Source organism: Halyomorpha halys, unplaced genomic scaffold (assembly GCF_000696795.3).
Source record: "Halyomorpha halys isolate HHAL.00 unplaced genomic scaffold, Hhal_1.1 Scaffold249.1, whole genome shotgun sequence".
NCBI lineage: Eukaryota > Metazoa > Arthropoda > Insecta > Hemiptera > Pentatomidae > Halyomorpha > Halyomorpha halys.
In genome coordinates this window covers 753,974-771,064 of record NW_027104890.1, presented here as the reverse complement: position 1 = coordinate 771,064, position 17,091 = coordinate 753,974, and the positions used below count along the sequence as shown (strand labels likewise).

The window sequence follows — 17,091 nt, the reverse complement described above, 5'->3', positions numbered from 1 at the left end:
TATTTATTTATTTTATGCCGACGTTTCGACCTCAGTTTCAGGTCTTCATCAGGGCTATAGAACAAAAGAGATAACAACAACATTTAAAGAAACATAAAATTGATATGAAATTAGTGTCTAAAAAACTGCATATCTTATATTATACATATCTTCTTACCTACATGATATTATATTTCATATTTCACTGTTTTCAATCTACTACCATCTAATTCCACGATTATCAATCAATTTTTTTTACTATTCAATTATCAGTTATCAATTTTTTTTCTTTTTTGATTCAATTTGTTCAATTCAATTCAAGTTTGTATACTATTCCTTTTCAATTTTATGTTTCTCTAAATGTTGTTGTTATATCTTTTGTTCTATAGCCCTGATGAAGACCTGAAACTCAGGTCGATACGTTGGCATAAAATAAATATGGTTTTGTTTATTTATGTTGTTCTTTGCTGACCGTATCCCCCGACAAACTTCTCCAATCAATTAATATTATTTATCTTTCTTCAATTTTTTGTCGTTCATTGCATGGAAAGTGCATTAGATAGGATGTTTTAGAGTTAAGAAATATGAATCAAGGATCATTAACAACAACAAACATTCCTATTAAGGTGTGTCCCTTCACGCTCTATCTAAGAGGTATTCCCGTTTATAGATTTCCATTGTTATAAATTATTTAAGTTTGGATATATAAACTTAGATGTATTCCAACTACTTTATTAAAGAAATGTAAACATTAATGCTCATACTAAATGCAGTTCCAAGTGATGAATGAGCATTAAGATAGTCTCGGCATCTTTTTTCTGCAGCAGCAATTACCGAACGGTACTGGTCTTATTGTTTCGTAAGCTCTACAGATCTTTAGACTCTAATGAATTTTTTTGATGTGAGTGACATTAAACAAAAAGCCTATGTAAGCCCGGTCAATCATGTCAATTCTTTAAGAAGAAGAATAAACATATCAAGTCCCATTTGGCCAATTCGGCCTCCCAATCCCACTACCCAAAATAATGGGGCACTCAATATAAGCAATGGGAATACAAAATACAAACCTCATAAAGCAAAGGGAATACAATTATTTGATAAGCTTACATTATATAAGATCAAGATCACTACCAACAAAAGGTGGTGTACTAAGAAAACTTAAAATAACTCAATTATTATATTATTAAAAAAATAACTTACGTTTTTTGACATGTCGTGTTAAAATTTCTAATGTTAAGATTTGAATAATATAATTATACAATTGATTTATATAATTTCTCATTTCAGCAAAAAGGCCAATTAAAATAAGATATAAATGTAATTTAATTACCGTCCCCTTTTTTTGGCAGTGGGGTCAAAAGGGATAAGTGAAAATAAGGAAGTAAAACGAAAAACAAATATTCATAATGGCAAGTTAAAAATAATTGAAAACCAGCAAATATTATTATGTCTCATTCAATTTTAGATCGCGTTTTTCCCCAAAAATAATATACATTTACGAAAATTGCTTTGTAACGAAGATTATAAGGAGATCTATTTGCTTTTTAAATCCGTTTTATAACCCCTAGAAAATAGTTTTAAAGATTTCCAAAATTTCTGATATATATAGCACTCCCATTTAAAGGTATCTAAAAAGTTATCTTGGTATGATAAAACTCTTCGTTTTTCCAAAAAGTAATATTTTTCAGCTTTTTGACCTGTTGTAAAATTTTGAAAAGAGGTATAAAGGGTTTTGATTCTCAAAAACATCAGTGATTTTTAATGTACAATAAGGAACTTTTTAAGAATAATAATTAATAAACCAACTAAAAGGAATTATCTAATTGAAATGTGTTCAAAATGAGGAGAATTTTATCAACGTGTATATGATATCCCTAAGGAGTTCAATGGTCATAAATATTCCAGTATTTTTTCCGAATGAGGAATGAGCCTTGTAGGAGACAGGGCCTGGATGGGTGGCCTTAGAAGGGACCTATAAAGTGATAAAGAGGTGTTCAGGTATGCCGAGAGCCGCCTGCATCAAACAATATATTCTTGAACTGTTCAATAAATAGTTGAGTCCAAAGCAGCCGACACTCCCACACTAAACTGCATTGCAGGCGTAAATGTAATGCAGCGAGTAAGAAGATTAGAGTACAAGATGACTTAACAAGGAACATGGCTGATGATGCAGAATGTTAAGACCATCATTATCCTTTCCTGTACAGGACTTCAAACTAATTTGAAATCGTCTGGTTCACATGTATGTCAGCTGGCAATAGAGAGTTTATGGAACAAGCATTAACTACATTAATATAATATTTGTGAGAGCATTTGTCTCACACCAAGAATAATTTCTCAATGGATAATGCTTTGAGAGTGATTGTATGGTTGATGTATTTTGCATTCTGGAGAAATTGGTTTGTTTCAGTCCAACAGCTTTCCGACCATTTCCTTTTAATAGCTTCTTGCAAGTCAATGGCGAATATAAGTATGACAATACGAGACAATTAGTTTTTCCGAAACTTTTTTTTTATTACATCACATACATACATAACGTTCAAAGTTTTCAGTTAAACACATAATAAAGGAGTTAGTAACCTATCAAATGATTACAGATTGTACCGTCCGAACTCGTTATATGTTTTTTGAGGAAGTCCTGATTAGCCTAATGATGATTTTATAAATAGTCAATTTTTTCTAATATTGATTTCAATATCGGTCCAAAGAGAACCTTCATAGTTGTCATTTGTTTTATAGGTGTAAGTAGGTTTTCTATCTTAATCATATGTTAATATGTAGTTGGTATCATATATTATTGAATATTTGAAAAAACTGCCCTTTATGCTGATATGTAGAAATAAAAAAGAAATCAGGGCACCTAAAGAATATTAGAACAAGTAGAAAAAAAAATCTAAAAAGGGCGTAATAACCAAATATAGTTCCTCGCCCAGAAGAAAACAATAACCTAACCTATTTCTATATAAATTTTACCTATTTTTATTTATTTACTTCTATTAAAAATCCTTGATGGAGAAAGTTTATAACGTATATTCATGTACGCAATAAAACGGCAAGCTGCTATTTTTATCGTTACAATATTTTTGCTCAATTGCATTATGTTTTGGTCCTAAGATTGAAATCAAATTGATAAAACGTCAGTTTTAAAAAAGTGTAATAAAATAATATAAAATAACGTTATCTTTGTTGAGAACAAACTGAGATGAAAATAAGGTTTCTATTCTAGGGGAGTAGTTTTTTCATATCATTCCTATTAAATGTTGACCTGGAAATGTTTATTAGTACAGAGTTGTTTTCTGGTGATATCACATTTTTTTTCTTCAATTATGGAGATTAATAAATTTTGATCTTGGAAATCGATGAATTATATAAGTTTATAAATCAATGGATTGACCAATTTTTTTTTTTTTAGATATATCATTATGAACAAATGCTAAGTATCCAACTATAATAAGGTTTGATATTGCATTAACAATTTGTTGATAAAACATTAATCTCTTGTTCTATGCTAGAAAATGAATTACAACAAAAAACAGCTTATTATCATAGGATTCGTATTAATAATTACATTTCACCTCAGAATTATTTATTTTCTAATCTCTAGCCCCATATTAGTTATTTCATAAACTTAATAAAGAAATGTATTACAGATATAGATGTATAGTTTTATTTCAACAAATATTTTTCACATAGTTTAAACCAGTAAAGAAACTAAATGAACTGATCATAAGAATTCTGGTGTGTAATCTGTAATCAAAATTAAAACCATAGAATTGCTCGATTCATCCAATAAAATAAAAATAGACAACAAAAACTAAATATTCAAACTAAAATTTCCAACCTTAAGATCATCTCGCAGCCAGGTGATTGTAGGATTAGGATCGCCAACTACTTCACAGTTCAGAATAATTGTATCACCTTCCAGCCCTTCCACATTCCTTGGTTTCATTATGAATAGTGGTTTCTTAGAATATCTGAGGAAAATAGGAAGGAAAAGATTGATTTAATATTTTATAAATAGAGGAATTAAAAAAATATATTAATTTTTAGATTAATTACTAAATTAGGTAGCACATATGAATTCTATACTGATAAGGGCAATGTTTATGATTTCAATTCTGATGGTAATTACAATATTAAAGAAGTAACTGAAGTGATGAGTTGATATTACAAGCATATACATCTCATAAAAATTAAATGTAATGTTTCTTTTACTTCTATTTTAAACTGAAAAACTCCATTTAAAAAATCGCTTCTGAAAAATATTACAATTTAATATTTGAACAAAGCATTATGTAAAAGAGAGTATTTTAAATATTTTTCAAAGCGAAGTTCTCTATTTTTCCTGAAATATCATCTACTCATGTCTCCAATTCAATTAGTATTTATATTATTTCAATAATAAAATAAAATGACAAAATTCATATATTAAATCAAAATGATAAGAATTTCTGTATGTGAATTAAAACAAAGTATAATTCAGTTCATATAGTATTATAAAAAATAAATAAGTTAAAGAGTACATTCCAAATAAAATTAGTGACGAGAAATGAGCGCTGTTTCAATATTGATGAACATCAGTTTTATTTACCAATATTTAAATTTAAATATATAATTTACTAACGGTATAGGGGTAGATGGAGCTGGAGTCGAAGGTGAAACTGAGTCAACTACATCAATCTCACACTTTGATTCTGCCTTCATTCCTCCTTTACCAAAAACAGTACATGTATAAGTTCCAGCAGCTCTTTTAGTCACATGACCCAATTCAAGTGTCACTTCACCACCAGCAGAATGGGTCATTACACAGTTCCGAGTCTGAACAAGATTGACTCCATCACGTGACCTAAAAATTATAGTAATTATATAGTTATATATATAGCTAACATAATAAGTATAGATTAAATACATAAAATACATGTTCGATTAACATTTGAATTATTCCGATCATTATACTAAGATCTTATAAGCATGTATAATGAGAAATTGAGCTGTGATAAATTATAAATACAAGGGTATTATAAATGAGATTAATGATATGATAAACATATGAACCATGGGAATATAGAAAACTGCTGGCAGGTAATAGTGATCCTGACTCAAAGTAGAAAAGAAAAAGCCATGGGGTAATAACGACCTATAAATGTTAAAATTAATTGACAGAGTGCTCATGTCAAAACAATTCCCAACTTTGGTGCTAATGATGTCACATTTCTTTGGCAAGTAGAGGCATAATATTGATCAGTTATCAGCCAACAAAGATCAATCAAAAAACCATAGAGAATCATTGATACTGTCTTGTAGTTCAATTTCAAATTGAATCATTTGCATAATCACCAACAAGCAGTTTGAATGTAGAGTACCTCAGTGAGTAAGGCACTTACTGCACAGTACAATCTCCCTGGTCCATATCCAGGTCCGGCTGTGGTATATAATTTATTTTTGTTATATCAGCCATGGAGAAACTCTCAGCAGAGAACCCTCAATTGGAGGAAAACCTGGTGGTTAAGTATTATTCATATCAAATGTCCCCTATCTTGAGGGGTTGATCTTGTTCAGTGGGTGTTTGATGTTTAAAAAAATCAGGCCTAAACATTTTTTTTATTTTTACTGCCCAGTTAAATTTTTTTTTTTTTTGTCTACTTTACTAATTAATTATTACATTAAAATATATAAGGATGCATGTATTTCTTTACATGATTTATTATATTATACTTGAAGAAGTTTGTCGGGGGGTGCGGTCAGCAAAGAACAACATAAATAAACAAAACCATATTTACTTATTTTATGCCGACGTTTAGACCTGAAACTCAGGTCGAAACGTCGGCATAAAATAAATAAATATGGTTTTGTTTATTTATGTTGTTCTTTGCTGACCGCACCCCCCGACAAACTTCTTCAAGCATTAATCTACGGTCAACTATCTACACCTCATTATTATATTATAAATCATTATGTACATTAGAGTCAACATGTTGCAAGAATAACTTTGTGAACAAATGATTTTAAATTAATTTTACTTTATAGTAACAAAATAAAGGGTAGTAAAACTCATGTTAATTTAGGTTTGAATATAAAAATTGAAATAAGTCCTTGTGAAGTATGTGATGATCTCCATATTAGAAAAAATAATATAAATTAATCAATCGGCTAAATTCTTTCTTGTAAAATAAAGATCAAGAAAAGATGAACTATAAGATTAAAAGAAGTTTACTTTAAACCAAATCTTTTATACTGAGCACATACACGCATTATCTTTGGAATTAAAAAAGGTTTTTTTACTACTTTTATCCAATATAAACCTAATTATTAGCATCACCAAAAGCTTGAAGCATCAATCTACCAATGTAGTGGATCCTGAATTTAAAATATTGTCTAGGAATTAAAATATGTCTATATTTATAGATTTAAAATTCAACAGAGGCAATATTTGAAAATTCGCTGTACATCTAATATTGTAACCTGTTTTATTAAGGAAGCAATCACAGTAAAAATTATGTTTCGTTTCATTGCTTCCTTCATTCTTTTAAGATGGACTAGGTAGTTATCCATATTTCAGTTGAGACACTGACTAAATACTCTTTTTTGTAAAAACAAAAAAAAATAAAAATACACTACTAATTTCTGTTGTGTTTATACATAAATTTTAAAACAACATAAAATACTTCCAGAAATATTATCCATTCTTAAAACTCTCTCCATATTTTAAGTATTTAAATATCCAAAGGAATATGAGAATTTTTAAATACAAAAATGAATTTAAACATTTCTCCTGAAAATATGATGGATGCTTCCCAAGCCCATTCAGTCTCAAAATGAATATCTGATTTTAATTCAGAAATAAAGTAGGTAATGGAAGCTCAATACTAACTTAACTACCCTCCCTCCCAAGAATATCATAAAGTTATGAATAAAGCATTGGCCCTTCCTTTAAAGTCCTTTATATCTATATCTTGTTGGCTGATTTATTTATTTTACTAAATATTAATTCAGAAATAATTTTCTATGGACAATATAGTGAAATACTCAACAGTTATTTATTAAATATCTATTTTAACACAATGATGCAGCTAGTAACTAACAATCTACTCTCCAGTACTCTCTTTTCACAGTACACAACTGAAGCTGTATGACACATAGGAAAATGTTAACAGTAAGAAGTAAGATTATTTGCACACTATTATTACTACATAGATAGGAAACATGAAAATTATTAATGATTAATCCTTTGTTTTAATCAAAAAATTAATTTCCAAACTTTATAAGTACTAATAAAGAATTATCTATTTTCCAGTTATTATGCTAGTCAGTACTAAAAGTTTAAATTTAATAATAGAAAGGTCAGTTTGGTGAGTAATAAAATAAACTTAAGAGAAATTATGTTTTTTTTTCATTCAGGTAAAATAGAAAACTTCGCTACCATCAATAATGAAGGAATAAGAAATACAGTTAAACTGATCAAATATCTCAACAAAGAAAAAGAACATGTGGAAAAATAAAATATCACTCTGATAGCACAACTATGTTTCACAGAATGTGTGATTACTCGTGAACGATAAAACATGTATCAATCAATCAACTGTTGACTAGTTGTTTCTCAAGTTTTGACTAAGGATATACCCTTATTCCCCCTTATATCCTTTCTTCATATTAGGCTCCAATTGCCATCGATATGGAGACACTCATTGTGACTCTAAAGATATTAAATTTTCAAGCCATGACACACCAGTATCAATTTCATCTCTAAGAAATAAGCCATTTCTTTACTAATTATCATCAAAGACTGAAGACAAGAACTGTGCATACAAAAATATTTTAACCCTTATATGTTTTCAAACATGAAATTTGATTCTGATACTTATTTTAAATTAAAATAATTATGAAATTAAAATAACACATTACATAACATATCTGTAACTTTATATGTTATAATTTTTTCTCAGTTATTTAAATCAAAAACTTTTAGTTGTTAAATAAAAGGCTGAACTTTGAAGAAAAAAAATTTCAGGTTCCAGATGTGGCGAGTGTAGATAAGCAGGATTTTAATGTATTACAATTTTTTAATAATGAATCCCTTCACCTGAGAAATAAAGAGACCTCTATCAATGTTCATTTATTCATTGATTTCAATTGAATTAATTGCACTTATTCTTTCACATTCATAAAACAGATTATATTATAACCATTTTTTTTTGGTAAAAATATAAAATAAAAATGTAATACCATATAACTTTTGCCAATCGTAAGTGTGGTGCTAATGAAGCAATGAGTCTTATGTTGCCACCTAGTCCAACCCTCGCATAAGGCTCAAGAGGAAGAGTAAAGTGACATGGAGAATGTGGATTGATGTGGACTAAAGCAGATGTAACTGCGACTCCTAAACCATTTGCTCGTGCAGTATACAATCCTTCAGTTTCTGGCTTAACAATTAATTCTAATGTATGGAAATCTCCCTCCGAAAATATATGATAGTCTAAAACAGTTCATTGAATTAATAATAGTTTGGAATAGACAGTTCATATGAATCCAAATGAACAGAAGTTTTCACTTACTTTCAGTTTTAACAGGTTCACCATCCCTCTGCCATTCAACAACAGGTTTTGGTTCTCCAATGACTTCAAGTGTAAGTCGCACTGTTTCTCCTAGATCTGCTTCTCTGTCCCTCAAAGGGTATTTTATTTCAGGCCCATATTCTCCTTTAGGAGGAAGTAACCTTGAAAATTATCAATATTTAACTTGTATTTAAGAATTTAATTTTTTATTCTCTTGTATAATTTCTAGTCTAATTACAGAGAGTGACTAGTTGATGAAAAATTACAAAAAGCATTATTACAATTTTGTAATTCCAAGATAAATCTCATAATGGGATCATAAAGAATACAGGATGAATTAGGAGTGGACCAGTTGATGGAAAATTTTCCGAAATGTCTCTAAGGAGCAAATATAGAAGTGGAAAGGATATGCAATGTAAAAAGGAAAAACTTGAAAATTAATTTCAAAAGACTTAAAAAGTTTAAGTCTTTAAACAAGTAATGGATGGTACTTTAAAAAAAGTAATGGATGTTTCTTCATATTTATTTAGGAAGGAGAATGAAGAAAAAGATAACATTTTCTGCATTGATGAAATCTAATCTGTGATATTAACCTATATCTCTGAATGTAAACATTAACTAAATGGAATACACATTCTGAAAAAAAAATAATAAACTCATTGCTATTTAATTTAAAACTATTACTACTAACAAAAATTGAAGGTACCTAATTCTATGCTTCTCTGGAAGATGAGACCCAGGTGCATCTATGGATATATAACAGTGTGTACTAGCCTTTCCAAGAGGGTTCCTAGCCTCACAGACATAAAGGCCCCCTTCTTTAAGGCGCTCAAGAACCAATTCATTCCCACTATGTCTGAGAAGTTCTCCATTCTTAAACCAATAAAGCTCTGGTTCAGGATGCCCTTCAGCCTAAAAATATCTCTTTGTTTTATTAATCAAGCATGGTTATGTGACTGAAGTTATCAAATACTTCAATAAACAGAAAACAACAAAAAATTGTTGATTAACTGTAAATAGCATTGAAATATACCCCAACACAATAGCCCAAGAAACTCAAGGATGAAAAGAAAGCTCGTGATTAGAAGAGAGATATTTCTTGCAGAAAATAGGTTTTATTACTTGGTTTGTAAAATGAAATAGTAGATGGCGACACAGCTCTGAGATGGGATAGCTTGGTGTCCCTTGGGTCTAGAACAGTTGTGATGTCTATTGGTGAAAACACATTCTTTGTCTTTATTTATAAAATCCTCCCTAAATTCCACAACAATATTTTCTTAAAGTCAAACACAATATTGTATGTTCAACTAAAATCAACTGCTATTAAGTTTTTGTTATTAAATGGATATTATTGAATATATTATTATTCCAAAGCAAAAAAAAAAAGTGTTAACTTCAGTTAATAGATATTAAAGTAACAATAAATTTACAAAGAATAGATGGTCACACATTTGGGTTCAGAATAACGCACAAAAATGAGAAAAATATTAATTACAAACTAATTTTTACAATTTTTTGATGTTACTCTTTCCTCCGAAATGTGATTATCTTTCTCTTACATGGTCAGTTATTAAGCATATCATAATGATAAATTTAGTTTTATTAAAGATAAAGTAACATTTATATAATCAGTAGTATAAATTATTAATTGTCATATCCCAATTAATACAATACTTACAAATTAAAAATAATTTTTAAGTACGTCATTATTTAATGATTTTATTTAATCAAATACTAAGATAAATGAAGAATATATCATTATAAATCAACATTTAGACATAACACTATTGGTATTACAATTGAGTGGCGAGTAATGTGTTTTAATATTAAAATAAAATCTTTGAAATCCAGTTTTTCAAAAGTTATATTTTTGAGTTATGTTAGTATTACATTGAGGGAGTGATAAAACTTGAATCAATAAGTTAAACAATGAATCTAAATTAATAAATAGATTTGTAATTTTGATTATATGTAGAAAACCTCATGGCATACACTAAGAAATATTAAACTATTTATTAATATAATAAATATTAGCATAAGTTTTACTTAGTTACATTCGCTATCAAAGTATTAAGAAATATTTTAAATTTATCATTCATAATAATGTAAAAAATCACTTTACTCACTGTGGTCCATAAAATTATAAAACGTACATATTTACTTAAAACATTAGTGTCTCAATTTGAAACATTAAAATCTTACTTAATAATCCTTACTTTGGTAGTTTAAAACAATCTAAAACAAAATAAAGAATATTTGTGTATATTCTTACTTTGCACGACAATGTAACCCTCTCATTTGGAGGAACATTTATCTGCGATTCTAACTCTGTAGAGAAATGTGGAAGGAAAAAATTAGTGTCAGGCACTTTCAACGTTTCTTGAACAGGTTCTCCCCAACCATGGTTGTTTGCAGCCGTTACTCTGACTGTTTTAGTCCCTTTTAATCCATACACATCAAGTTCTGTTCTTGGTGACAGGCCCAACTAAAGAATCAAACCATCAGTTTAATCAAAGTTAATATTGAAAATAATTAAAAATGCAATGATAAATGGTTTTATAATAACATATATTTTAGTAATCATCATAATAGTTTTATAGTTTTGTTTTTTCTATTACAATACTAGATTGAAAAAAAAATCCATTGCACAATTAAAAGTAAGCAATTAAATGATTGGTAACTCAGTGTACAAATTTCTGTTCATAAATACAAACTCTTAGGTCACATAAAAATCATAAACTGATAGCTCACACAATTAACTGCTTCATAAACATTCATCCCAAATTATTTCAAATAAACCTTTGAATAGAAGATGACCATAAAACATACCTATGGTTAATTTCTTCACAATTAGTTATCATGTGTTTTAAATTCGTACATCATTTGAAAGGTACTGAGGAAAAACTATCAAAGTGTATTTATTTGAAATTTGATCTATCAGTGTCATCAGTTGGGGTTTAATGAAAGCTTTCTGTACAACTATTCATTCATTTGATAAACTGTTCACTGTACCTTACCTGAGGGGAAAGGCTCCAAACAGAAATAATAAAAAAAGAGGGTTCCAACAATGAAGTAAAAAGAGACAAACAGCTTTCCTCGGTATTGTAGTTACTACACGTATTCATAATCCAGACAGAGGAACTTGGATTTCTCACTCAATGTAAGAAAAATATATGAATTATATCCATCCTATATTCAGTATTTCGTAGAGAGCAGAGAATAATACAGGTTAGTAAAGGTGTTTATAAGAAAGTTATTAAAGAGAAAAATGTACATTTCCACCGACTTATAAAAGATACTTGCCGACAATGTGATTCAAATTGAAAATCAAAATTATTTCCTATGAATAAAAAAAACAAAATTCATTAAAGGAATGCCTGAGCTTTATCTACGTAAAGCTAAATAATCAAGGCCAGTGATGAAAAAGGATAATGAAATGGCAAAATACAGTGATGAATATTATGCCATTCCATTTGACTTGGCTGAAAAGCACTAGCCTTTCCTACTTTGACCACATCTATAGCATACTACATGTGAAGTTAATCTTGGAGTAGCTAGGATGTTTGTCTGGGATAAAACAGAGGGTCTCAGGAAACAGCTTCTTGTCAAGTGAAACTTGTTGAATCAGAATTATTTATTTTTGGAATACTTTCAATAACTTTTACTTTCAAGCGATAATTTTATGAGAAACAATGTTAATTTTGGAAATATAGAAGTTGCTGCTAAAGAAAAATAAATTATATATCCTCAGACTGGTATTAAACAATAGGCTCTGCAATGAAAAAAAAAATTGTTTCTAGGTAAAACCTATTTCTTAGCCTGGCCGAAAATAAATTGGATACAATTCAGAAAAGACAGTCCTCACATTATGTACTATTGTATAGGTTCACACTAAATAAGGAGCCTTTTCAATCTCTCGGACTGGAACTAGCAAAAGCATTTGTATAATCCTTTGCAGTAATAAATCAATAAAGATTATTAATAGCAGCAAGATCTGTCTGGATTATCCTGAGTTATGAGTATATTTACGAAAGAAAAAATTATAATTAATTTGTTACAAAAATAAAATAATATCAAAGTATTTAACCAAATACCTCTTTCCACTCGCCATTTTCATCAAGTACTTCAACTCTATACACTGCGATAGCAGAACTTCCGGGATCACTAGGTCTATTCCAACCAATGGTAACGCAATTTCGACTCTCATCTATTAGTCTGATACCAGAGCAAGTGCTTGGGCCTCCTAAAAATAAATTAAATTTTATTCATTAATCACTCAATTTATTAATTAATAAGTAATTATAATTATTAATCAATATTTTTTATAGCTATATCAGCAGCAACATTTAACTATGTATGCAATAAAAAGTAATAAATATTAGATGGAGATGAATTCAATTAACAACTTTTTAAAAAGTTTATACAACAGTTATAGATAAAGATGGATAGTTTGTAATTATTGAATTTTTTTTTTTTTACAAATACTACATCACGATTTTTTTCCAACATCAATTATATATTTTTTTGTTTGAGATCAATTCTTATAGCAAAGAAAAAGGTCTTCAATTTTATAAACACACTACTATTAATTACCTATGAACTGTATATTTGTTATACAATTTTTTTTTTTTGCAGGTTTATATTATATAATTGATTCATTTGCTTTGCTATATTTTACCCAACTACTAGATGAAATAAATGAACCAAAAAATGCCCATTACATGACCACTAATCTGAATCCAGATAGCATTTTTTTAAAATTTGAAACAAAAATAAAATGGTATCCAACATTTTTTGAATCATAAAATGAATTTTTATTCTTCTTTTATATAACAGGATTTTGGAATAGTTGTTGCAATAGTGTTACACAGCAGCATAATTTTCAATTGGACGCAGTTACACAAAAAGTATGAGACTAAAAAAGCCCTGAGGCTTTTGGAAAAAAATATTTTATTTATTTAAAATTATTTTTTATAATACTATAATATTATTTCAACAAACTGTTTTTACAAACACAGAGATAATAACCAAAATATTTTATGATGTAATAACTAATAACTCTTGGATTTTTATTATACATGTTTGGGAAAGTAAAAATGGAAATAATAAAGTAGAAAATATAAAGATGGTTCATACTAACAGCATAAGAATAAGGAACATTGAAACATTTCTCAACCAACTGTTTATTTGAGGGGAATATGTGGTCAGGAATTACACACATTCTTCTTTTAAGAGTGAAGTCTACACACCCAGGCTGTAGAAGAGCCTTTAGAAGATCTCCCTAAATCCAGAGTCAACCGTGTCTAATAGAACAATAAATTGATTTTCTACAGCAATCATGGTTCTAGATCAGCTACATTATCTTACCTAATGGGCACTTTACTCTGTATAAGTAAATCGTGGTGACATCAGGTAAAAAGGGCCAATTAAGTCATTGACCATTTGCGATACCAGTATCAGTATCTATTTGATGACAAAAGTATTTATGAGTACACAATTAATTATAAAATCGCCAAGTAGAAGTGGTAAGAAAAAAACAAAATTTAAATCTTCAGCAGTTAGCATAAAAATTCATTAGTAGCAGAGGTTTTCATTTTAAGTTTATTAGTGGTCTACTTTATTTTTTTAATCTCATAAAAGGAAAAAAAAAATTAGCTCCTTTCATGTTTCGTGTATCATCAAAAATGCTTTATCACTCAATTTAGTAAGACAGTGTACAAAAGTGACACCAGTTAAAATTTATGTAGGAAATTATCTGGATAAAAATACTTTGTTCATGAAATTCAAGCCTTCATTCTACTGTGAAGCACCTTTATCTACATTTCTACCAACAAGAGGAGGCTACAGAAATGAATTCACCAATTTCAATAAACTTTTTATTGGTGGGTGGTAATAGGTCGAAAAATATTTGAGTCCAGAGGGTTCTTGCCAATGCACCCTAGATCCTGAGAAAAAAAAATTTAGAATATTTTCAGAAACATTTATATTACTAAATGCTGCATTTTCTCTGCATTTATTTAATGGTTAGTAATGATTATATGATTGTTTATATACCAATGAATTTGTTGTTTTTTTGGTTTAGAATAAGAAAAAAAAATTGTTGATTGTACTTAATGAGTTTAAATGTTTAAAAAGTTACTAAAACCGAAAGTCGCTTCCAAAAAAGTAGACCAATTTTCTAAAATTATTTAAAAGATTTTTTTTTTTCAAAACTACTTTTTTATCAATGTACTCTTTGTAACAAAGAATCCTACATCTTTTTGGTAGTTATTTGTTTGAAGATCTGCCAATTCACATTACAAAAAAACCCGAAACCTAATTGGCAAATATAAAAATAACAATAGAGGTCTAGTCTGATATGAAAGGTTAAAGACCCGGTTAGTCATTTCCAGAACATTAAAACCTATGATTAGAAAATTCAAATGCTCTTCCGGGGAGACTGTCCGAATTAAAATGGTTATATACCGACCCAAGATAATTAGCCTGGTCTGATTAACAACAGTGGGAGCCAATTAGAGTCTGAGGTAGGGAATCGTGAGGAGGGAATCCGACAAAGAGTGGTCTTGACCTAGAAAACTATTTCTGTTGACACCTGGGTCGCGGCGACCCGAATAGTGAAAGGATTCCCTTTTAGCGGTTCCTTTGCGTCCCCTCGCTGATGTAACAGGTAACAAAAGGTGTCTTTGGCGAAACAGTTTCAAAGGCGTTCGTATCTCAATTAAACTTTCCACAGGAGCTCATTGTGCTACAGTGATACTATGCAAGAATAGATCTCTATCAAATTCGTATCTGTAGGTGTACAATATACTAAACCAAAGATATAGCCAAATGTACAGGCTGTCCCGTAAATGATTGATATTATTTAAAGAGGTGACAGTAAACCTCGATATCAACAGTAAACCTGATGCACTGCGAGCATCACACAACTTTCACTTACTTATTTTAGGGTTCTAGAGTTGAAAAGTTCAAATATCATCCCTGTTAATATATAACAGTACAATTTTTGCTAACAATGACAACTGAAATCCGAAATGTTAAAATAAATCGATTCACTAGCGCGTGATCACAAAATCTATATTATTTTAATTTTCAGCACCTCCGACAATATATGTAAGGTCCTCAATAAGCTCGAAATCCAAAAAGCTAAAACAAATCGATTCACAAGCGCGCAATCACAAAATCGATATTATTTTCGTTTTTAGCACCCCCGAAAACGTATATGAGGACTCCTATATGTTTGAAATTCGAAAAGTTAAAATAATTCGATACGCAAGCGCGTTATCGTAATATCGATTATTTTTTCATTTTTAGAACCCCCGAAATGTTATTAAGGGACCCTTGTATTTAAAATACTAATTGGGTTAAAGAATTAGTTCCCCTGAAAAATTGGAACTAATTCTGAGAACTATTTAGTTAATAGTTTTTACCTCAGTTAACTAAATCTTAGATAGTTAATGCCCATCTCTGCCAGGCAGTGACGTTGCTAAAACCTTCAAGCTATCCTATCAAGAACTTGGCAAACTTTCAAATATTTAAAGCACTTTGACAACAATTAGTGTGATCATCCTACACCTGACAACTTTTCTGTTCGCTTCGATTTTTTTTCTTTTATCAGTAGATTTGTAAATGCATACACCATATTATTATAATTTATTAATTTTTTATTAGAAAGTAGTTATCTTAAATTAAAGTACAAATTCATTTTGATCCTTTTCTCTCATTGTATTCTATTCTATTCCAACCTTTTGATTCTCACTCGGATAAATAAATTTTACATGTTTCCTTGATAATGTCTAGAGGGCTGATAAGTTAGAGAAGATATATAGTGAAGGAAAAAGATCAAAAGAAATTTGTATTTTAAATTATTAATGACGTAGAAATGTACAAAGGAAATTAGGTGATCGAGATAAATTGAGAGAGAGAGGAAGAGAGAAATTAGATGAATTCGTATACGTCACAGTGAAACCCATAAGTTAACCATGGCTTGATATTGTCAATCTTCTCTAAAATGACCGGTGAAAGAGGATGGCAATCACGTTCAATCAACTTTCACTGGTGAAGGTTAACCTTCACTGAATATGGTTATTGATTATTAATTTCTGCAGGCCCTGTTAAGATTAACAGGGATTGTAATATCGGAAATACTAGGGTTGAAGATCGATTTATTTTTAAAAATTATTCTTTTTATGTTTTATTGCAACGAATATAACTCAGATTCGTTGCAATTGGGAGGCTTTTTACGTGGGGATGGATCTTTTTTTACCTAGATCCAACGTCACATAAACAATTGGACAACTAAATTTTTGTTTTGTACAAGTAGTATTATAAGGGAGAAGAAGTAGTTTCAAGTGAAGAGAAATTCCTTAAATGTTTTATTTTATATCACCGGTTCTAACTTGTTTATGAAAGTCCAGTTTTTGCCACTTCGTCAGTTTGTAGAGGCCTAAACCAATGCAAAGTAATTGAATCATATTGAAGTATATATATATTGTGATTTTCGAAAAAAAAGATCAAGGGTACAACTTAAGTAAGGCTACAATTTTGACCAAAAAAATTATAT

The 17,091-nt window shown here is 29.4% G+C and overlaps 1 protein-coding gene across 4 annotated transcripts in view; it reads right to left on the bottom strand.

The window, feature by feature from the left end:
* Positions 1 to 17,091, bottom strand: part of LOC106680181 (myosin light chain kinase, smooth muscle) — a 346,841-nt gene that overhangs the window by 300,848 nt on the left and 28,902 nt on the right. For all 4 annotated transcript variants that reach the window (XM_067045717.1, XM_024359903.2, XM_014419703.2 and 1 more), the window contains exons 2-8: positions 12,626 to 12,774; positions 10,804 to 11,016; positions 9,238 to 9,443; positions 8,532 to 8,692; positions 8,203 to 8,452; positions 4,604 to 4,825; positions 3,821 to 3,953 (exon numbers count right to left, since the gene is read on the bottom strand). In XM_067045717.1, the coding sequence (XP_066901818.1) occupies positions 3,821 to 3,953; positions 4,604 to 4,825; positions 8,203 to 8,452; positions 8,532 to 8,692; positions 9,238 to 9,443; positions 10,804 to 11,016; positions 12,626 to 12,774 (1,334 nt within the window). The remainder of the gene's footprint in view (positions 1 to 3,820; positions 3,954 to 4,603; positions 4,826 to 8,202; positions 8,453 to 8,531; positions 8,693 to 9,237; positions 9,444 to 10,803; positions 11,017 to 12,625; positions 12,775 to 17,091) is intronic.